At 42.3% G+C, this 24,139-nt stretch overlaps 1 protein-coding gene across 4 annotated transcripts in view; it reads left to right on the top strand.

The window, feature by feature from the left end:
- The window catches only part of LOC120991595 (survival motor neuron protein-like), a 78,767-nt gene extending 56,838 nt beyond the window's left edge, over window positions 1-21,929 (top strand). For 3 of the 4 annotated variants that reach the window (XM_040420376.1, XM_040420375.1, XM_040420374.1), the window contains 5 exons: window positions 2,769-2,951; window positions 5,094-5,162; window positions 5,255-5,404; window positions 19,796-19,870; window positions 21,762-21,929. In XM_040420376.1, the coding sequence (XP_040276310.1) occupies window positions 2,769-2,951; window positions 5,094-5,162; window positions 5,255-5,404; window positions 19,796-19,861 (468 nt within the window). In that variant the 3' untranslated portion in view covers window positions 19,862-19,870; window positions 21,762-21,929. The remainder of the gene's footprint in view (window positions 1-2,768; window positions 2,952-5,093; window positions 5,163-5,254; window positions 5,405-19,795; window positions 19,871-21,761) is intronic. The other variant, XM_040420377.1, reaches the window with a different exon arrangement.
- The last annotated feature ends 2,210 nt before the right edge of the window (window positions 21,930-24,139 follow it).

Here is a 24,139-nt window from a genome sequence, read left to right as displayed (position 1 = left end):
ACACCTCCCCTGTGTACAACTATCAGTGACTGACCGCTATCTATGTATACACACTTACACACAGAGAATTCTCTGTGTAAGTGTGTATACATAGATAGTTGTCAGTCACTGATAGTTGTACATGGGGGGTGGTATTATCAGTGATTGATAGCATTCTCTGTGTAAGTGTGTATATATAGATAGCTGTCAGTCACTGATAGTTGTACATGGGGAGGTGTTATCAGTGATTGATGGCATTCTCTTTGTACAACTATCAGTGACTAACAGCTATCTATGTATACACGCACAGAGAGAATGCTATCAATCACTGATAACACCTCCCCATGTACAACTATCAGTGACTGACCGCTATCTATGTATACACACTTACACACAGAGAATGCTATCAATCACTGATAATACCACCCCCCATGTCCTGATGAACGGGGCCCTCCGCCGTTGAAATGCGTTTACTGTAAATAAATAGTATTGTTTTACCGATACCTGCATCTGACTCCTGCGGACAGCGCCACCACAAAGGTTCAGTTTTTTCCTGTCTTCTATTGTATTTATACACACTTACACAGAGAATGCTATAAATCACTGATAACACCTCCCCATGTACAACTATCAGTGACTGACAGCTATCTATATATACACACTTACACAGAGAATGCTATCAATCACTGATAATACCACCCCCCATGTACAACCATAAGTGACTGACAACTATCTATGTATACACACTGTAAGGGATCGTCTCTCTTTCAGGGGGTCACACTCACAGACATCTTCACAGACACCAGGATTTAAGGGCCAAAACTGTGTTTTATTGCGGCACGTCCGCGTAAACATAAACAGTTGTACCTAAACACATAGGTTTCCCTGACTCACCTCTAAGTACCGCTTAGTGTCAGGGTCTCAGGCTCCAAGCCTTTGCAGGTTCCACTCATTAAATATCAGTCCACACAGGGGAGAGATCAGGCTTCGCATAGCCTTGTGGCCCCTCAGTCTTCCTGACTGAGATCACACACAGAGCCTCTGCTCCAGTATCACAGACACTTCTCCCTCCTCCCAGACTGACCTACTCTGAGGTGCTTTATGCCAGCCTGATTACAGCAGGCCTCACCTGCGATCACATCAGGTAGAAAGGAAAACCCGTACTGGAAGAGTGTGGACTGGGAACTCCCTCTACCAAGCCTAGCCACCAGTCCAAGTAAAATCCAGCCCAACAAATGCATACAGAAATGTCTCAGCAAACTATGCTTTGCTGAGACTACTGCCACTCTCTGGATTTTATCTGTCTCACCAATCTGAGGTACATGAAGTGGGACAACACACCTTCCAGCACTGTTCACATTACCACAACACTTACACAGAGAATGCTATCAATCACTGATAACACCTCCCCTGTGTACAACTATCAGTGACTGACAGTTACCTCTGTATACACACTTACACATAGAATTATATCAGTCACTGATAATACCTTCCCCCATGTACAACTCTCAGTGCCTGACAGCTATCAATGTATATACACTTACACAGAGAATGCTATCAATCACTGATAACACTTTCCCATGTACAACTATCAGTCACTGACAGCTATCTATGTATACACACTTACACAGAATGCTATCAATCACTGATAACACCTTCTTTGTGTACTGAAGTCAGAAAGAGCAGAGATATAAATGTACAAATTACTGAACCTTTTCAAATAAAACTATATATATATCAATCTGCTCAGCTCCTCCCGACATAGGGTTAAAGGGAATCTGTCACCAGCGACTTCCCTATCCAGCTGTTTGCATAGGCATATAGCTGTGGTTCACCTGATAAAAAGACTGTTTTTGTTTTGTTCATTCGAGACTCTGTTCCTTAGTTATGTTACTTTTTTCTTAATATGCAAATTACGCCTTTGGTGCAATGAGGGCGTCACCATTACTCTTGTTACACCTAAGCGCCACTCCTTTCTGTGGCTGGCCCTTCCCTAGCTGCTTTGATTGACACGGCTAGACAGTTTCAACGCATTGAGGGAGGGGCTGGCCACAGAGGAGTGGAGCTTGGGTGCAAAAAGAGCAACAGTGACACCCTCAATGCACCAAACGGCGAATTTGCTTATTAAGTAAAATGTCATAACTCGGGAACGGAGCCTCAGATCAACAAAAGAAAAATAGCAATTTAATCATGTGAACCACAGCTATGTGTCTATGGAAACTGAATAGGGAGGTCGCTGATGACAGACTCCCTTTAAAAGATGGAGATTCATTTAGAAGCAGGTCGTGTATAGCAAAAAACAATATGAAATCAGTAGGATATAGCAGTCACTATCAATCCAGTCACTGACACCAAAAAAAATCCAAACACCTTGCTGTTATAAGCTGAGATGCTGTGGCTATAAATTGGTCTATTTGATACTAAATGGTTTATGACTATTAAGGCTACTTTCACATTAGCGGCAGCCTTCTCCGGCAGGCTGTTTCAGCTGGTGAACATGTCGTAGTTTTATTTCGGCCTCCTCTTGGCATGTCTGCCGTGCTGCGGCCGGTCCTCCTGCCCGCCCCCATTATAGTAAATGAAGCCGGAGCGGACTTCCGGAGGCACCCGTGCACTAGCGGCAGCCCGGATCCGGCATGCTGTTCACCTGCCGGAGAAGGCTGCTGCTAGTGTGAAACTAGCCTAAAATACTCTGGGAGGCTGTACTTATCTCCAGTAAACAGGCACATAGGAAGCCTAAACACAGCAGAGGCAGGCCGGCTTTCACATTTTACAGCTTTGATTGGCAGGATGAGGAAGACACCGATTGGCTGTACACAAGGAGGAGTTCTACCTCTTCACCTGACTTATCCCGCAATTGGAGGAAACAAGGGAAGAAGTCTGAGTGGATGTACGCTTTTCCACCTCCGCCACCGCCTCCACCTCCCCCTCCACCACCTCCACCTTCATTACCTCCTCCACCACCTCCTAAGGTGAGTATTGTATATTACTGCATTATTTGGGCCAGTTTGTGGGAGGTGGGATGAACAAAAAACAGCTGTTCTGGCATTGCTTTTAGTTTGTTCGCCGTGTGGGGTAAATAATCATTTATTTTATAGTATGGGTCATTACAGATATGGCAATATCAATTATATCATATGTACTTTTTGGGGATTACTTTTTTCCCCCACAGTCAAACTCTATGTACTTGTTTGATTTTTACTTATTTTTGAGTCCCACTAGGAGATCACTTCAATAATGCAAAGTGTATTATGCCTGTCAGTGTTTTACTGACAGGCGGCATGTTAGGTATTGATACGTAGCAGACATGGCAGCCTTTCTTAGGTCTTCAGTTGTCATGACAACCATATGGCACCCGATGATCACATCACGGAAGTGTCAGTGAGCTTACAAAAGGAGCCTCCTATCTTTGTAAAACCACAGAGGTGTCATGGTTTTTAGTGACTACGTCATCTAGAATAAGAGTTAGGCCTCATGCACATGACCGTATGTATTTTGCGGTCCGCAAAAAATACGGAGGACGTCCGTGTGCATTCCGTATTTTGCAGAACGGAACAGCTGGCCACTAATAGATCAGTCCTATCCTTGTCCGTAATGCGGACAATAATAGGACATGTTCTATTTAATTGCGGAATGTAAATGCGGACATACGGAAACGGAATGCACACGGAGTAACTTCAGGTTTTTTTTTTGCGGACCTATTGAAATGAATGGTTCCTTATACGGTCCGCAAAAAAAACGGAACGGTGATGGAAAGAAAATAAGTTTGTGTGCATGAGGCCTTATCCTAGCTGTTTCAGCAGGATGCCAGCTAAGCCAGCAGTGTGTTACGTCTGATAACAGGTGTCATGCGGGAATGAAATCCCTGAAGTGCTAGAAATGTATGGCACAGTTCGGGAACGGTTTAAAGAACAAATCCACTATTTCTACAGTCTTACATCTAATAAAATACTTCAGACATTTCTGTTCCTACACATTAATAGTTCTATGCATCTGATCTTTTCAGTAACCAGTCAAGCCCAGTATTTGAGATCTCTTTAGTATACTCACATCTTTTATGGCTTTTAGTTATTTTTTATAAAAAAAGGCATATTGTACAAGTTGCTTTTAAACTTTACTGCTGCAAATGCACAGAATTGTATGGTTACAACTGTTGTCAAATAGGGGAAGTAATATAGTATATCTCGTATTCAGAGGCGGATTGGGAACTTCAAGTGGCCCTGAAAAATATGAAAGTGGCCTCATATGATGGGTGTGGGTTTGTACCATATTTGTGCCAGTGTAAAAATACAATGAGATGCATTTTAAAAAAAAATTGGACCTAGCCCCCCAACCATTATTGACAGCTCTGTAGTCAAATATGGAGGACCATCATGTTATATTCAGCCCTATAGTGACATGTGGGCAGCATTGTAGCACAGTGGTTAGCACTGATGTCCAAATCCAACCATGGAGTTCGTATGTTCTCCCCGTGTTTGTGCGGATTTTCTCCAAGTACTTTGGTTTCCCCCCACTCCAAAGACATACTGATAGGAAATTTAGATTGTAAACTCCACTGTGGACAGTGAGTAATGATAATCAGTGATGGCCAGTTCGCATTGTTCGCCTGCGAACATATGCAGGCTGCCATCTTTTTTCACAAGCCCGGCGAGGCACAGGTAAGCCCTTACCTGTGCCGCGAGCCGGTCTGAAAACACCGGGAGCAGGCAGTTCCGAGAACAGCCCGATGAAGGCCCCCGGTGGCTGTTCTCAGAACTGCCTGCTCCCGCTGACCGCACTTGTTTTCAGATCGGCTCGCGCACAGGTAAGGGCTTACCTGTGCCTCGCCAGACTTGTGAAAAAAGATGGCAGCGCCCATATGTTCGCGGGCGAACAATGCGAACTGGCCATCAATGATGATAATGTCTGTAAAGCGCTGCAGAATATGTCAGCACTATATAACTGAGTCAAATAAATAAAAAATAAATGTGGAGCCTAGTCATTACTTATATTGTCCGGTAGTGAGACACTATAACTATATATAGAGCCCTATAAAGATATGGAGCAGAAAGTCCAAGAAAATTTGGGAAAACAAGGTCCTATTTTTTACTGTTTTTTCATTTTTGTCATTACAGGGCTGCTTTTGGCCACCACCGCCACCTCCTGTGAGAGCTCATCTTCCTGCCTGGCACAATTGGCCCCCTGTATGTCACTGTCACCTCATACCCTGTAATTTTCCCAGTGTTCTTTCAGACCGATTTGTAAATGTTGCTTGTTTTTATTTTCTTCCCCCTAGTCAGCACCCCTTCCCCCACCTCCACCACCACCCCCTTTCTTCAGCACAGAGTGGGAGGATTATGATGAAGAGGAACAAGAGGATGAAGATGTATTAGCTTGTATGCTTATGGCTTGGTACATGACTGGATATCACACTGGATTTTACAAGGTAATAGCTTCAGAAAGTATTTTCTGGAATTGTAGCATAACTGTTACCCACACTATATTTCATGTTAACGTTAAAAAAAAAACTGTCACCATGAAAATGTGCAGTGGAGAAGAAGCTGAACAGAGTGATACATACAGTACAGTACAAAAGCTTTAGGAAGGTATGGAAAAAGTGTTTAAAATGAGAATTCAAAAATAGAAGGGTTAATCGTTTATTTTTTGAATGAACATATGAGAATTTTAAGCAGCAGAACAACGGCCCCAAAACATACAACCAATGTCATTAAGAACTATCTTCAGCATAAAAAAGAACAAGGGGTCCTAAGAGCCCTGATGTCAACATCATTGATTCTGTCTGGGATTACATGACGAGACAGAAGGATTTGACCACGCCTACATCCACAGAAGATCTGTGGTAAGTTCTCTGAGATGTTTGGAACAACCTCCCTGCTTCCTTCGAAAAAACTGTATGCAGTGTACCTAGAAGAACTGATGCTGTTTTGAAGGCAAAGGGTGGTCACAGCAAATATTGATTTTAGATTTATCTTCTGTTCATTCACTTTGCACTTTGTTAATTGATAAAAAATAAACTATTAACACTTCTAACTTTGAAAGAGTTCTTACTTTACAGTATTTTTTCCACACCTGCCTAAGGGTACTTTCACACTAGCGTTATTCTTTTCCGGCATAGAGTTCCGTCCTAGGGGCTCAATACCGGAAAAGAACTGATCAGTTTATCCTAATGCATTCTGAATGGAGAGCATTCCGTTCAGGATGCATCAGGATGTCTTCAGTTCAGTCTTTTTTACTTTCAGGACGGAGATAATACCGCAGCATGCTACGGTTTTATCTCCGGCCAAAAATCCGGAACACTTGCCGGAAACTGCATTTTTTTCCATAGGAATGTATTAGTGCTGGATCCGGCATTCAAAATACCGCAATGCCGGATCCGAAAAAAATGTGAAAAAATTAAATGCCAGATCCATTTTTCCGGATGACACCGGAAAGACGGATCCGGCATTTCAATGCATTTGTAAGACGGATCAGGATCCTGATCAGTCTTACAAATGCCATCAGTTGGCATACATTTTGACGGATCCGGCAGGCAGTTCCGGCAACGGATTCCTCTGCCGCAAGTGTGAAAGTACGCTAACAGTACTGGAGAGTTAGTATAACTTGATATCTCTTGTAATTTAATCATTTAAATCTCTACACTTTCTAGGAGACCAGTGCGGCTGCCTACACGACTACTGAGCTCAGAATGAGCAGAGATTCAAATGAACAACTTAAAAATGTTACTAAATTATTTCCCATAAAGATATATATATATATATATATCTCCAATTGCAATTCTGGCCACCCACCTCATGTCCCAAAAAATGAAATAAAAAGTGATCAAAAAGCCAAATGTACCGCAAAATAGTACCAATAAAAGTCCCGTAAAAAATGAGCCCTCACACAGCTCAGTCAGCAAAAAATAAAAGTTACAGCTCTTAAAAACCACTTACAAAATTCTGATGCTTCCATTCTAAGTGCTGTTGTGTAAATTTTGGTCTAAAACACAGTACATACCAGTGGGGTCAATCACTACACTACATCATTACACCCCTAGCAGAATTCCTTGGGGATGTAGTTTCAAAAATGGGGTTATTAGGGTTTCCACTGTACTGTTACCTCAGATTTGTTGCAAGGTCTTTGTTTCTTTTGAGCCATTTGGAGGTGGGCGAATAGACAGGCGAACATTCTGCTTCATGATTTTCTGATAGAGAGCAGAATTCATGGTTCCATCAGTTATGACAAGTTATCTAGGTTCTGGCAAAGGAAATCCAGACCTTCACACTACCACCACATTTGACTGTTGGTATCATGTTCATATAGTGAAATGTGGTGTTAGGTCCTCTTACATCTGGTGTAAAGCTATGTCTTCTAAAAGATTGCACCTTCAGACTAGTTTCTTTCTTACAGTATTGTGGAATCATGAACATTGACTTTGAATCAAGTGAGACATGCAGTCCTCTAGATTTTCAGATTACAGGCTATAGCTACTAGAGATAGTTCGTTGATCCAGGGAGTTATCTGATTGCCTGAATGGAGTCGGGAAGGAATTTTTTCCCACTTAAGTGGGGAAAATTGGCTTCTACCTCACTTTTTTTTTTTGTCTTCCTCTGAATCAACTTGCAGGATAACAGGCCGAACTGGATGGACAGATGTCTTCTTTCAGCCTTATAAACTATGTTACTATGACTCATCTATGTGTCACGGCCTATGCTGTGACACTGTTGCCACACTTGCTGTTTCCCGCGGCAACGTGTTGCTGTGAGAGCATGCGGTGGCAGTGTCTTGGCCTTCTGGGTGATTGCTGTGACATGGTTGCCACGCATGCTGTTGCCGGTGGTAACGTGTGGTTTGGAATGCTTGTGTGTGCACTTCCCCTTTAAGTGGCTTCCTTTCTCTGTCTGGTGTTGGAAGGGTTAACTCCCTTCCTAGTGTTTTGTGAACACTGGGTTTGTGTGTGTGTGGGTGTGGCTGCTTGGGCTATTTAGCCTTTGCTGGATGCCTGAAGCTGGGGGTTCCTCCAGCCTTTGTGTATGCTGGTGGTTCTCTGTTCCTGGCTTTTACCATCTGTCCAGTGAGGGCCACCCTTGTGGTCATCAATGTTATCTCGGTGTCTCCTTCCCTTCCTGTCCCTATTTGTATGGAGTGGGTTATGCTCAGGGTGTTTGTATGTCTAGTTTGGTGTTACATGTCTGGTGGTGTTTGGTGTCATGTTTACTAGACATCCCCCTGTCTCATGTTATTGCAGCTATGGTTGTCCTGGGTTCCTGTGTGGTTTGTGGTGTGTGCTGTGTCCTTTAATGTTGGTGTGGACAGCAGCACTAGTGCACGGGTTCCAGTCAGTGTGTCTGTGGCAGGTAAGTGTGTTATTGGTTTCGCTTACCTGCCATCTCCATATGCTGTATGTGTTCCCCTCTCCTTGCAGCCTGGCCTCAGATAGAGACTCCTGTTCCTCCATTACAGGGATGAACAGGTCATCTCTTCCCTGCTCCTTGGTGAGGGATTACCAGGGCGATTTAGGGTCTCTAGGTATCCTGAGTATGAGTCGTCCTAACATCGAGGTCCGCTCATACTGTGAGGAGTCAGGGAGAGGATTAAGGTTGCTGTAAGAGGGGACCTGCTCCCTTATTACTCCTTTTTGGCCAGGCTGATCCCCTTTTACCCTTTGTCACCGCACGGTGGGGGGTTTCCCCCAGTCCCCGCCGTGACACTATGCCCTCTTGGTGAAATTTTGGTAGGTTGGCCATTCCTTGTAAGGTTCAGCATCGTTCCAGGTTTTTACTATTTGTGGATAATGGCTTTTACTATTTTGCTGTAATCCCAGAGCCAAATGCTTTGTAACCCTTTCTAGACTGGTAGATTTAAATTTCTTTTTCGCACCTGTATTTGAATATCTTTAGAACATGACATTATGTGCTGCTTTTTGAGGCTTCTAGCTTGCTTCATTAAGCTAAGGAGGCATTTAGATTTTTACATAGGGCTAGGTAGAGCTAAACAGAATTTTTCCTTAAATAAATTAATCATTTAAGAATAGCATTTTATTTTCACTTGGGGTATCACAGTAGCTTGATGATCTGAAACATTCAGTTGTGACACATATGTAAAAATAGAAGAAATTCGGAAGGGGCAAATACTTTTTCTCTATATTACTTTAGTTTAGGGGTGCTCAACCTGCAGCTTTGGGTGCCATATCCAGCCTGCGATGATGTTCATATGCATCCCACAACCATTTGTGTCTGTTGGTTGCTCAGATGTATTTTACACATGAGAGGACAATAACAGGTATTAAAAGGGTTGATCCCCTTTTTCACCCAGGCAGCCCCTCCGAGTGGAGCATTGGAGCAAGGCAAGGGCTGTTTTGTTTTTATTTTTACACTGGCAGGCGGAGGCTTCCACCTAGCAGTGTTCCTGGTGATGTCACCGGCACTAGGGCAGCACTAAAGCTCACCCATTAGTGCCGGTGATGTCACTGGGCTCATTGGTAGACGGAAGCCTATGCCTAGCATTCCCATAGTGAGATCTGTAACGTCATTGGATCTGCTGAAAAAGCCCTTAACCTGCGCGTTTCAGAACAGGTCAAGGGAGAGCATTGGAGCATAAAAAGCTCCAATGCTCAACTCGAGTTGCATGGGTGAAGAAGGGTTCTGCTGTGAACCCCGGCAACCCCTTTAATGGTGCACTGTGTAGTCATCTCTTGGACCCATTTACATTGCTATAATGGAGGTGTGATCCCTATGTGACATTCCAGAAAGGAGTAATTGAAGTGGAGAAGGGGCCATGTATGGTATGCTGTTATCTTCATGGTCATTAATGAGAATAGTGAAGCACTTAGATGTTTCAGCAACTCCCTTAAACTATAATGGAGAAAAACACCCCTTCTGGAGTGCAGAGAAAAGAAGACCCCATTCACCCACAAGATGGGAGTTATGGATGTGGAACTGCCATCTCTGGCATATACTTTTGACATGCCATTAATATGTCAGATGGAAATGGTTCTAGTGCTCCAGATGGCGACCAAAATGGTCGCCAATGCGACTTAGAATTTACAAATGGCGACAAGACTTTTTAGTCTTGTCGCCATTTGCGACTAGACCCGCCGCTGCAGCTCTGCAGTTCAATACTGTGGCAGGGCACAGGAGATGACAATTCTCTGCCCTGCCGCTGATCACCCTCATAGGCTTCAGGCTTAGAAGGCCTGAAGCCTATGAGGTAGTAAATACCCGCGCAGGTGTGCGTGATGACGTCATCATGGCTGGCGCATGTGTGATGACATAATCACGCCTGCCTGCGCCGGGACACAGTGAAGCGATGTGGCCGTAGACCAGAAAAGGTTGTGGCCTGCATCGTGAAAACCGGCAAACGTGACATACAGGTGAGTATTAGGTGTTTTTTTTTCACTGCCAACTTGGGGGCCTTTACTAACAGGAAGGATAGCACTGCAGGGGGCATTGGGGACATAATACTCAAGGAGCACTTTGGGGCATTACTCAATCGGACCACTATGAGGGACACTACTGGAGGGGCACTGTGGGGGACATTACTACAGGAGGGGCACTGTGGGGGACATTACTTCAGGAGGGACAATGCATTTCTATTACGGGGACATTATTTTTGAGGACACTATACAGGCATTACTACTGGGAGCACAATATAGGGTTTTATTATTATTACTGGGGGCATTTTAGCGGACATTATTATTACTGGGGGAGGGCACTCTAAGGGGCATTATAATTGCTGGACGCACCATAGGGACACGATGTCTACTGGGGTCACAATTTTTTCAGCAGGGGCATTGGGGAGCACAGTGGGCACAGGGCTGGGAGGGACAGCAGGATGACATTGTTGAGAAACCAGGGTGGAGAGGTTGTGTTGAAAATGTGGGGAGGCTTATAGAAAAATTAAGAACTCTAACATGTTTTTAACAAACTCTTCAGAGCCTAGATGCGGCTGAAAGAATTTGTCATGGAGTTCTGGGTCAAACAAAGGTAAAGAGGAAAGAGAACGTCTACATGACAGGAGATGTCAATGGATGGAAGAGGTATGTGTTGCTGTAGTCTCCTATATGGTTCCCAGTTCTGGCAGTAAGTATGCTGTATGTAGAGCTGGCTCACTACTGTCTCATCTTCTCCTCCAAGTCTTTTTTTAATTATAATTACCGTATTTTTCGCTTTATAAGACGCCCCTGATGATAAGACGCACCTAGGTTTTTGAGGAGGAAAATAAGAAAAAATATATTTTGAACCAAAAGGTGTGCTTTTGGTGGGTTTTGAACTAATGGTGGTCTGTGGATGACACTAATAATGGGGGATCTGTGGATGACACTGTTATGGAGGGGATCTGTGGATGACGCACTGTTATGGGGGCATCTGTGGATCCCCCCATAACAGTGTCCCTGTGTAAATAGTGACCCCCAATACAGGGGGTGGAGGCCGGCAACTGGTGTTGTAATCGCGGCGGGGCCTGGTGCAGTCACTGTACTCTATTACATCGGGCCCCGCTCACAGCAGTCTTAGTCATGGGAGCTTTGTTAAAGTATGGCAATCCTCTGCAGTAGCGCAATCCTCTGTAGTACTCACTGTCAAACTACCGTAGCAGGCAGGCCGGCCGGCAGTGTAACATCACTCACTACCTCATGCACCTGCTCCTCCTGCTTCATTAATAAAGTGGGAGGAGCAGGCGTGTGACGAAGTGAGTGACGTTACGTTGCCGGCCGGCCTGCTATGGTAGTTTGACAGTGATTACTATGGAGAATTGCGCTACTGCAGAGGATTGCCGTACTTTAACAAAGCTCCCATGACTACACTTTATATATAAAGACTGCTGTGAGCGGGGCCCAATGTAATAGAGTACAGTGACTGCACCGGGCCCCGCTGCGATTCTGATACCAGTTGCCGGCCTCCAGCCCCCTCTTTCCTCCCCGCTGATACATTGCAGGCCGTGCTGTGCAGTATAGCGGCAGAGTAAAAATGGCAGTATTCCCTTTATAAGATGCACTGCAATTTCCCCCCCACTTTTGGGGGGGGGGAGTGCATCTTATAAAGTGAAAAATACGGTATATGTATTGAAATTTGGCAACTAAAAATGTAATTTGGCGACTAAAATTTTCAGTTCAGTAGCCAATGGCTCCTAGTTTTTTTTTTTTGTCTGGAGCACTGGGTTCAGTCTGACAATGTGGTGGCCATTAGACAAGAAAAGGTTGTGCGTTATTGCTGTAGGTATTGCTATGTCATATTCTTGACTTTGAGTTGATCACTTTACATTACAAATAATTGGGAGTCCACTTGGACAGCAAACTAGACTGGAGGAGCAATACGGAAAGAGTTTACAAAAAGGGGGTGAGCAGACTGTACTTCCTATAGAAACTAAGGTCGTTTAATGTGTGAAGCAAAATGTTAAAAATGTTCTACCAGTCTGTTGTGGCAAGTGCCATCTTTTTTGCAATCATATGCTGGGGAAGTAGTGTGCGGGTGGCTGATGCTAATAAGCTCAAAGCTTATCAGGAAGACAAGCTTGGTTGTTGGTTGCCATTTAGACACTTTTGAGTAGGTAGTGGAGGAATAATGCACACCCATTATATGAGCTGTTTATGAGGCAGAGGAGCAGCTTCAGTAATCGTCTTATCCTACTAAGGTGTAAAAAAGAAAGATACAGGAAATTGTTCGTGCCGACTGCTATGGGATTGTATAACAACTACCTAAGTGTGAAATCCTTCAAGTGACTCCTGTATTACTGTTGTACCAATGGTGTATTGTACTGGCCTGTCATGAATAGTAATGTATGGGAGTATACTGTCAATTGTCTACTGTGATCTATGTCTATGTTGTGCTAGTGTGATACTGAAATTTCCTTCGGGATCAATAAAGTGTATTGTATCGTACTAAATCAAAACACGTGTTTGTTGTCCGAGTGAGTGTTGTCTAACTAGCTAAACAATAGTTCATCAATGCTGCAATATGAAGCGGGCAGCAGATACTGGTTTTAGACTATTACTTAGGCTACTTTCACACTTGCGTTTTAGTTTTCTGGTATTGAGATCCGTCATAGGGGCTCAATACCGGAAAAAAACGCTTCAGTTTTAACCCCATTCATTGTCAATGGGGACAAAACTGATGAAAATATTCCATTCCGTTCCATTTAGTTGCAATCCCATACCGGAGAGCAAACCGCAACATGTTGTAGTTTGCTTTCCGTCCTGGGATGCGGAGAAAAATGGATCCGGCATGACCGCCAATGCAAGTCAATGGGGACGGATCAGTTTTCTCTACCACAATAGAAAACGGATCCGTCCTCCATTGACTTTCAATGGAGTTCATGACGGATCCGTGTTGGCTATGTTACAGATAATAGAACCGGATCCGTTCATAACGGTTGCAGATGGGTGTATTATCAGTAACCGAAGCGTTTTTGCTGAACCCTGCCGGATCCAGTAAAAACACTAGTGTAAAAGTAGCGTTAGTGGAGTGAAAATGGCAAAAGTGGGGTCACTGTAGTCTTATTCCACAGATCAGTAAGTTAAGGTTTATATGGCATAACATAACATCTGTCGGGAAACCACTTTTGTTTTAATTCCGGTTGACATTAGAGTTGTTGCGATACCAAAATTTTGATTTGATTTCGATACCATAAAAAAGTATTGCGATACTCGATACCACGCAAAAAAAATAAGACACCAAAAAAGCCACATGTGTTCTGCATTTAAAAAAAAAAAAACGAATCGCGACGTTTTTATTTTATTTTTTTCTGTTCCGGCCTTCACCGCATAGGAGATTTTTTTTATATTTTAATAGTTTGGACTTTTTCGATGTGGCAATATGTGATATGTTTATTTATTTATTGTTAATATATTTTATATGTAAAATTGGGAAAGGGGGTGATTTAAACTTAATATTTTGGTGGGGGTTTTTTATTTTATTTTTTTAATTTTATTTAATAACTATTAGCCCCCTTTTAATCCCTTGTCCTATTCATCCTAGTAGAGCTCTATTAGGGTGAATAGGACTTCACACTGTCCCTGCTGCCCTGTGTATATTACACACTGCCCTGTGCATAGTGCACACAGCAGCAGGGAGCTTACCATGGTAGCCAGGGCTTCAGTAGCATCCTGGCTGCCATGGTAACTGATCGGAGCCCCAGGATTACACTACTGGGGCTCCGATCAGAAGCTGCCACTCTCACCAATGAGAAGGGGAGGGGACCCTGTGGCCACTGCCACCAAAGATTTTAATAATGGGGGGGTTGAGGAGCATGGGGCGCACTGCGCCACCAATGTTTTTATAACTGGGGGAGGGTGCACTGCGCCACCAATGATTTTAATACTGGGGGTGCGGGGGAGGGAGCACTGCGCCACCAATGATTTTGATACTGGGGAAGGGGGGCGCACCGCGCCACCAATGATTTTAATACTGGGGAGGGTGGGGTGGGCAGGCGCACTGCACCACTAATGATATATAATTAACCTTTAATACAGGAGGCGGGTGCCAGCAGCAGATCAGGGGCAGTTAACCCCTCAGGTGCCGCACCTGAGGGGTTAACTGCCGCTGATCGCAACTCCTTGTCAGAGGCAGGGAGCTGGCTATGTGATTCTGCTGCCAGCACCTTCATCCTGTATTAAAGGTTAACTATCATTAGTTGCGAAGTGCGCCGCCCCTCCTCCACCCCTCTCTCTTCTTATTGGCAGCAGCGGCACAGGGGGAGGGAGAGAGTGACTCCTTCTCCCCTGTGCTGCTGAGGGAACATAAGCGCGCTGACAGCAGCACGCTCCATGTTCTCTGATACTAGGCTGCGCAGTAGGGCAGCCTAGTATCGATAAATGTCAAATGCCAGTATCATATCGATACCGGGACAAAAGTATTGATTGGGTATCGATATTTCCCTAGTGGACAGCAACTGCTGGTGCTCTGTGAATACTGCTAGTGAATGTGAGAGATAAACATGGAGGGGATTGTACTACATTGAGGTTTGCAGGATTTCAGATACCGTTTGCACCTAGTAGTAGTTTGGATCAGCATACCAAACTATACTCCAGTGTGAAGCACTATGTATCACTAAATCTGGGTCTTTAGGTCAAATGGATGTAAATGAAAATAATGATTTATCCTCCTTTTTGTTATGTTTGTTGTAGTTATTAAATGACATTGTAGCAATCGTATGTCTTTTTATAGTGTTTTACATGTTGCATATGTGTAAAAAGGTGGTTGCACGTCCCCTATTGGCCATGAGAAAGAGTCTGTTCACATGAAACGGCCGTTGGGTTTCATGCCATATTTTTACCTGCTTTGGAGCCAATAAAGACCGCTATTTTATGAAAACCAGTAACTGCCGTGACTTCTCTTCCCATTTTTAGTTAAGCTTTACAAAGACGGCGCATATCCTCACACACAATGTAGACTGTGGCAAATGGCATTCATCACATGACTGGCACTCACGGCGAACAGTATGGGAAGATTTGGTGATCTCTCCAGTGGTCAGGAGTCACTGGACTGTAATCTGTAATTATTGGTTAGGGATTTGACTGCTTTAAACAGAGATCAGTAACTTGTCAGAGCAGGGAATTTATATTCATGCTATCACTAACCTAGTGTGAAAAGTAACCTTTCATTTCACAGTTAAAATAGAAAAGAGATGTATTCAGTATCAAAAACACAAGGCTGCAATGTCAAAATGTCCATTGTGTTTTATCGGCTTGGAAATCTGTTAATGTATCACTATCCAACAATATTCTCCCTGTTATACCTGATTTTCTCTAATACAGTAGATAGTCTTGCACGCACCTTGAAAAAAGTGGATTGGTGCAGCAGAAAATCAAGGCTCCTAGCCCAATTTTTTCTTATGCATTTCATCAGTGGAAGATGGAGTGAGAAAGTTAAGTATATAGAAGATGGTAAGGTTTAGAAGTATGAGGGTGTCCCTCTTGTTTATTCAGCAAAAAATGTTTTTTAACTTACTGTAATAGCAAAGCAAAAAACACAACTACAATAAAGTGGTGGTGACCACGTAAATTGCAAAAAAAATAAATGTTGACAGCTAGATTGTAAATTGACCAGAGAAATCTCCTTTAAATAAAGAACAATGTAAAAGTAAAACTTAACTTTTCATAAGAAAATACTAAAATGTATCCAGTATAAAAAGTATTCCTTCTGACAGGGTTGCCACGGTCAACAAAACAACCAACAGTAGGCAAAAAGTGATGATTAAAACCAGCTCACATATGGTTGAAAGGAATGGTCTTACCAGGTCTTGTAGATCAAAAGCATAAATTAAAAGTAGTATATCTCCAGAGAGGGTCAAGGCGGGGTTGGGTAGCTTTCTCTAGTTGTCCCTACTTGGCCTTCTCTAACCTTTACATCCAGGTAGGCGGAGCACATGTCCTGAAAAGAGCAACCACTCTGGACCATCCCTAGCAGCTGGCTAGGATGCCCTAGTTTCAATCCTAAGTAGGTGGTACCAATCCCGCTCACATAATATACTGGGAAGGCTATAGGGCAAAGTAGCCAGTAAACAAAAATAATGTGTTCCTAATGTGTTTTAATTGGACTATGGCATCTTATCTCACCAGGAGGCAAAACTCTAGAAACACACCTATGACTGGCTTTGTGTTAACATCCAAAATCAGTGGTAGCCAGATGCAGTCAATCAGTCTGGCTAACTCCTACCCAATATATATATATATGTCAGGTTCATAAATATTGGGACATAGACACAATTGTAACATTTTTGGCTCTATACACCACCACAATGGATTTGAAATAAAACAGCTTTAACTGCAGACTGTCAGCTTTAATTTGAGGGTATTTACATCCAAATCAGGTGAACGGTGTAGGAATGACAACAGTTTGCATATGTGCCTCCCACTTGTTAAGGTGCCAAAAGTAATGGGACAGAATAATAATCATAAATCAAACTTTCACTTTTTAATACTTGGTTGCAAATCCTTTGCAGTCAATTACAGCCTGAAGTCTGGAACTCATAGACATCACCAGACGCTGGGTTTCATCCCTGGTGATGCTCTGCCAGGCCTCTACTGCAACCGTCTTCAGTTCCTGCTTGTTCTTGGGGCATTTTCCCTTCAGTTTTGTCTTCAGCAAGGGAAATGCATGATCAATCCGATTCAGGTCAGGTGATTGACTTGGCCATTGCATAACATTCCACTTCTTTCCCTTAAAAAACTCTTTGGTTGCTTTTCCAGTATGCTTTGGGTCATTGTCCATCTGCACTGTGAAGCGCCGTCCAATAAGTTCTGAAGCATTTGGCTGAATATGAGCAGATAATATTGCCCGAAACACTTCAGAATTCATCCTGCTGCTTTTGTCAGCAGTCACATCATCAATAAATACAAGAGAACCAGTTCCATTGGCAGCCATACATGCCCACGCCATGACACTACCACCACCATGCTTCACTGATGAGGTGGTATGCTTAGGATCATGAGAAGTTTCTTTCCTTCTCCATACTCTTCTCTTCCCATCACTCTGGTACAAGTTGATCTTTGTCTCTTCTGTCCATAGGATGTTGTTCCAGAACTGTGAAGACTTTTTTAGATGTCGTTTGGCAAACTCTAATCTCGTCTTCCTGTTTTTGAGGCTCACCAATGGTTTACATCTTGTGGTGAACCCTCTGTATTCACTCTGGTGAAGTCTTCTCTTGATTGTTGACTTTGACACACATACACCTACCTCCTGGACAGTGTTCTTGATCTGGCCAACTGTTGTGAAGGATGTTTTCTGTGGTCTTCCGGGTCTTTTGGTGTTGCTGAGCTCACCGGTGCGTTCCTTCTTTTTAAGAATGTTCCAAACAGTTATTTTGGCCACGCCTAATGTTTTTGCTATCTCTCTGATAGGTTTGTTTTGTTTTTTCAGCCTAATGATGGCTTGCTTCACTGATAGTGACAGCTCTTTGGATCTCATCTTGAGAGTTGACAGCAACAGATTCCAAATGCAAATAGCACACTTGAAATGAACTCTGGACCTTTTATCTGCTCATTGTAATTGGGATAATGAGGTAATAACACACACCTGGCCATGGAACAGCTGATAATCCAATTGTCCCATTACTTTTGGTCCCTTAACAAGTGGGAGGCACATATGCAAACTGTTGTAATTCCTACACCGTTCACCTGATTTGGATGTAAATACCCTCAAATTAAAGCTGACAGTCTGGAGTTAAAGCACATCTTGTTTGTTTCATTTCAAATGCATTGTGGTGGTGTATAGAGCCAAAAATGTTAGAATTGTGTCGATGTCCCAATATTTATGGACCTGACTGTATATAGCAAAAAGTAAGTACAACCCTCACATTTTTATTTATTTTTTTATCTCTTCATGGGACAGCACTGAAGATATGACACTTTGAGCGGAAGAGCAAACTCAGCTATATGTATCACCTAATCAAAAGCAGCCTGTGGAATAGAAGTGCATTGGAGACAGCCACTCCTTAGATGGGATGATAGGATTTAGACTAAAACCTTATTCTGATATTATGAAATCTGAGTTTATTGGCCAATATATTTTGATCAAAACACATCTGTGCCATCCTTCCACAGCAAGGTAATCTCAGTCAGTCAGGAACCTACTCTATTTCATACCTGTCACCACACTTCAAAGTCTGATTGCACTCCTATTATTCCACCTAAGGAGTGGCTGTCTCCAATGCACTTTCATTATCCCACTTATTCCACAGGCTGCTTTTCATTAGGTGATACATATAGCTGTGCCTGTTCTTCCTCTAATTGGATGCTTGATTGCACACAGAGGTAACAATTAGCAGCACACTATGGGGGGAATTTATCATGAGGAGAATATTTGCTTGAGTCTGCATTTGAGTACTTTGTGCCACATTTATCAAATGTCTTATGTTACTTGATAAATTTGCCTTGTTCTTAAACCTAACACTTCTGTCTAGAGAAGCTCCTCCAGTTTTCCTACTCCACCCTCTCCTCTTGGAGTGAGATTGTGACTTTTTTGTGACTTTTTTTAATTTCCCATGTCAATATCTATATTAAAACAAAAACCATAAACTCCTGCAATTTTCACACTGACCACTAAACCTAATAATTGGCAGTTATCTGCTTATCTGTCTTTCTAATCCTGCATGTAATGATATCACCTCTGTGTATAGATAAGACAGGATACACCATTCACAATAGGTGATTGTCAGAGCTTATGTATTCTTACCTTTTAAAATGACCTATGCAAAGGTCACAGAACATGCCTAGAAAACTGATGTATTTATTTTTTCCCTTTCTGGACATACCCTCTTGTTCATTCATGATTCAGATCCACAGGACCTGGTAAGACCGTTCCTTTCATCTATACATATGCTAGTTTTAATCATCACTTTTTGCCTACCATTGGTTGTTTTGATGACCGTGGCACCCCAACCAGTGAAGATTTATGGGGTCATTTATGACCAGATATATCTGTCGCAGATTCTGTCGCACACCATGGTGCGGCAGAATCTGCGACTTCTTCCCTGCTCATGCCAGGTCTAAAAAAGTGGGGAACGGGATGGGCCGGTAGGCCCGTCTCATTCAACATTTTCTCCGCCTGGTTTAGGTGTAGAAAATGGTCTAAATGTAAGACAGCTTGGAAGCTGTCTTATATTTAGAAGTGGAGCTGGATGCGCCGAAGTTATGTAGAGGCCGGTGCCACTGCCGGCTATAGGGGATAGTAAGACCGGCGTCTGAAATGCCAGTCTTAATAAATGTGCCCCTTAGTCTTTTTATACTGGATACATTTTTAATTAAAAGTTACCTTTAACTTTTACATTGTTCTCTATTTGGAGAATATTTTGCTGGTCATTTTACTAATTTAATAGTAATACCAATTTGTTTGCTGTTTAGGGGCTAAAACAGGGTCGCGCTGAAGCTTTGAGACCCAACCTTAAAAAAGGATCCAGAAGAAAATAGCGTGATCAGGTGAGCATTTTTTTCTCTTCCAGGAATGGGTTTTTTGTATAGTCTGACTGAAGCAGCATCTTTTTTCTCATTGTGTCATGGACATATGGAATTAAGAACTTGAGGATCCTATCTGTGTAATTTAAAGAACTATATAAAAATATAGTTTAGAAAGGACTGTGTTTTAGGCACATAAAACCATATAAGTGCAGTGATTTAAAAGGGTTTTCCCGAATTTTTTTTTTTTTTTTTTTTTACTCATGACCTATGACCTGACCTAATAAGGCGGACACCTGGGACACTTGCCGATCAGCTGTTCGAGAAGGGAGCAGCGCTTGCAGTAGCACCGCCTTCTCTCTGCTTTTTCTTAGGCCGAGTGACAGCACATTCATCGATTACATGGCCTAGGAGCAGCTCAGCCCCATTCAAGTGAATGGGGCTGAGTTGCAGTACCTAGCACAGCCGCTGTACAATGTATGGCACTATTCTTGGTAAGCAGTGAGAAGGCAATGGTGCTCACAGGAGCGTCGCTGCCTTCTCAAACAGCTGATCGGCAGGAGTCCTGGGTGTCGGACCCCCACTAATCAGATACTGATGACCCATCCGGAGGATAGGAAAACCCCTTTAATGTTAAAGCATTCTTATCATAGCAGGTCCGTTTTCTGAACAAGCCATTTTGTGTATTGACGTAAAAACAGTATTGTTGACAAAAATGTTATCACTAGTGTTCTCCTTTGCAGACTGCATCTTTAATTGAGTGTTAAATGAGTTCAGCTCCAGAAGGCTTAGGCTACTGTCACACTAGCGTTTTTACTGGATCCTGCAGGGTTCAGCAAAACGCTTCCATTACTGAAAATACAACCATCTGCATCCGTTATGAACTGATCCGGTTGTATTATCTGTAACATAGCCAAGACGGACCCGTCAGGAACTCCATTGAAAGTCAATGGAGTACGGATCCGTTTTCTATTGTGGCAAATTGTGTCAGAGAAAACCGATCCATCCCCATTGACTTGCATTGGGGGTCATGCCGGATCCGTCATGCTCTGCATCCCAGGACGGAAAGCAAACTACAACATGTTGCTGTTTGCTCTCCGGTATGGGAACGCAACTAAATGGAACGGAATGCATTTTTGAGGATTACGTTCAGTTCAGTTTTTTCCCCATTGACAATAAATGGGGACAAAATTGAATAGTTTTTTTCCGGTATTGAGCCCAATACCGGAAAACTAAAACGCTAGTGTGAAAGTAGCCTTAGGCACTACAGCTATGATCTCCCACACTCTGGATCATGCACCCTGTCCCACATAGCACTGTGCCTCCCAGAGTCCTGAGTGAGCTTCCCATGGTCCTCCAAGGCTTACTAGTGTAAAAAATTGTTTGCTCCTCCATGAGACTTAAGAACTGCCAACCTATCTACAAACCCTAAAATGAATTGAATTAAAATAAAAATTATCTGCAGCTCTGGTCTGGTTCTTCTGTCACTGTTTTTACAAACAGCGTTATTAATCCTGGAAAAGGCATGTGACCACTGCAGCCACTCATTGTCCTCAGCAGTCTACATCACCACTGCTGTTTGTAAACAAAAAGGAGAACTGGACCGCACCGCTTGTCCAAGATTTTTAATAAAAGGGGTTTTCCAGGATTTTAATATTGATGACAACCAGAGCGCAGCCTTTTCTTTAACCAGCTGATTGGCGGGGTGCCGGGTGCTGAACCCCCGCCGATCAGATATTGATGACCTATCCTTCAATTACACATCCTCTTTATACTTAAAAAGACTGAGCAGTGCTACTAGTGTCTCCGCAGTACATTGTAACTTGTAGAAATATTGCACCATTTTACAATTGTACAAGAAGCCAAATGCTTAGTTTATTAAATCTTTGTATTTTTTATTTTTTTTTGCTTTCAGGACAAAATGATTATCTCTCCCATGGAGAAGGCAGGATGCTTGACTAAGTTCCTCTATGCCCCTATGGACAGCCTCCTCCGCCTCCCTTTACCCATCTCCGTATAAATGCTCACAGATGTTGAGAAACCCAGATATTAAATAAAATATAAAAAATGAAGTGCTATAATAAAAATTATTTCCAAATATTTGCTTATTCTTTTGGTGTATGTACAGTTTATAGGGAACCTGTCACCATGACCCTGCGAAATATTCAGCAGGCAGCATGTTATAGAGCAGGAGGAGCTGAGCAGATTGATACATAATTTTGTGGGAAAAGATGCAGTATAACATGTATTTCATTTATTTAAATTCCTGCTCATTCTGAACTTTGAAGTCAGGTAGGTGGTCCTATCAGTGATTGACAGCCTTCCCCCTATGACTGTGCATGCATAGCTGTCAATCACTGATAGGATCACCTCCTTGACCTCAAAGCCTAGAAAGAGCATAAATGTATAAATTACAAGTTATATTGAATCTTTTCCTTGAAATTTTTTTATCTGCTCAGCTCCTCCTGCTCTATAACATGCTGCCTGCAGCCCAGACACAGTGTTCAATGTGACAGGCTCCCTTTAATAGATTATTGCCAAGATGAATGTGATTATGTTTTTTTCACAATCTGAATGGATACAGAGTCTGAGATTTGTCAATAATGGGCAAACAAAAATCGGAAGTAATATGACTAGCATTGACGTATTGTCAGTGACCCTGTGTCTTTCCCCATAGATACAGCCAGATTATGTAAACATGCATCTTTTCCATTTTCCATTTTTTATTTTCTACATTAGCAAACAACATGAATGATAAATCAGGCATGTGCTTGTTTATACTGAGGGATTAGGTTGGTAGATATGACCATAAGGAAGCCATTTTTTCATAATGGTATTTGAATTAACACTGTATGGTATGTGCACAGGTATAAATTGTTCAGTATATACAAATATATACTGTATTTTTGCCCTATATGAAGCAGGTTTTAGAGGAGGAAAATAAGAAAATAAATATTTTTCATTAGACCTCAGATCAGACCACCAATGTTTTTTTTTTTAATACTTAATCTTTATTGTTTTTTACCAATTTAATACAATAGACAGTCTAATTTGCTTTACAATGAGCAACAGCATATCCACAATTATACGTAGATATAATATTCCCGCCCCACTGCTTGCTCAGAAGAGAAAAATAAAAAAAGATTTAAAAAAAGTTAATTCACTCTCCTTCCATACCTGTCCCAGTCTGAAGATTCCGTATTTCCACCAAATTTTCTGTTCAATTGACTTCAATTCTGTGAGAAGTATGTTATCCCACAGTAAGGTATCTGTGTGTAATCTAGTCTGGGGCCACAGTTCTCTTGCTTCTTTATAGATTTTAGTCCATAGCCCAAATAGCAGTATTTTACTAATTTGCTGCTGTGACAAAATGTCGGCTTCCACCACTTGAAAAATACTGCATTTATCCATTTTTTTATTAATACCTGCCACCATGTTCTTATATCTTTGTGAATTACTCCATATTATCATATTTCTAATGTGGCCAGAAAGGAAATATAGTTCCATATCCGGGGCCGATAATCCACCCTCCTTCTCCCGAATCTGCAATATTTGTGCTCTTATTCGCGTTTCTTTTTCCAGGCCAAATTAAATCCGCCAGTAAGGAAGTTCTTTTTTAAAAAACCTTTTTAGGAATTATTACCGGCGCATTCCATAAGATATAATTCATGGAAGGTAGAATACACATTTTCACTAGTGAAATTCGGCCTGCCATTGAAACATATAGTTTTTGTCATACTTCTACTTTCTTCCTAATTTCTTGTATTTTAGGTATTACATTTAACTGGACATAGTATTTAGCATTAGGCGTTATTTGAATCCCTAGATATTTTACGGGTTCATCTATTCTCTTGATTTCAAGTTGACCCAGTATTAACCCATTCAGGGGATCAATCGGGATGCATGCCGACTTAGACCAATTTATATTGAGTCCAGCATATTCGCTGTACTCTTCAAAAATCTCAAAGATCCTGGTAAGTGATCCATGGGAGCCCACGAACAGCATAATATCGTCTGCATACAAAGCTATTTTTTCTTCGTGAGATCCATACCTAAATCCTTCAATATCTTGCCTAATCAAGTCTGCCAAGGGTTCCATAGCTATAGCAAATAGCAGGGGGGAGAGGGGGCAACCCTGTCTAACCCCCCTGCGAATAGGTATGCCTTCAGAGTGTTCTCCATTCAGAATCACCCTCGATGATATATCAGTATATAGTAGCTTAACCCAGGAGATAAATATTTCACCAAATCCCATTTTCTTCAGAGTTGCCATTAAAAAGGGCCATTCTATGG

Source organism: Bufo bufo, chromosome 2 (genome assembly GCF_905171765.1).
Source record: "Bufo bufo chromosome 2, aBufBuf1.1, whole genome shotgun sequence".
Classification (NCBI taxonomy): Eukaryota; Metazoa; Chordata; class Amphibia; order Anura; family Bufonidae; genus Bufo; species Bufo bufo.
This window is presented reverse-complemented; position numbering and strand designations above follow the sequence as displayed.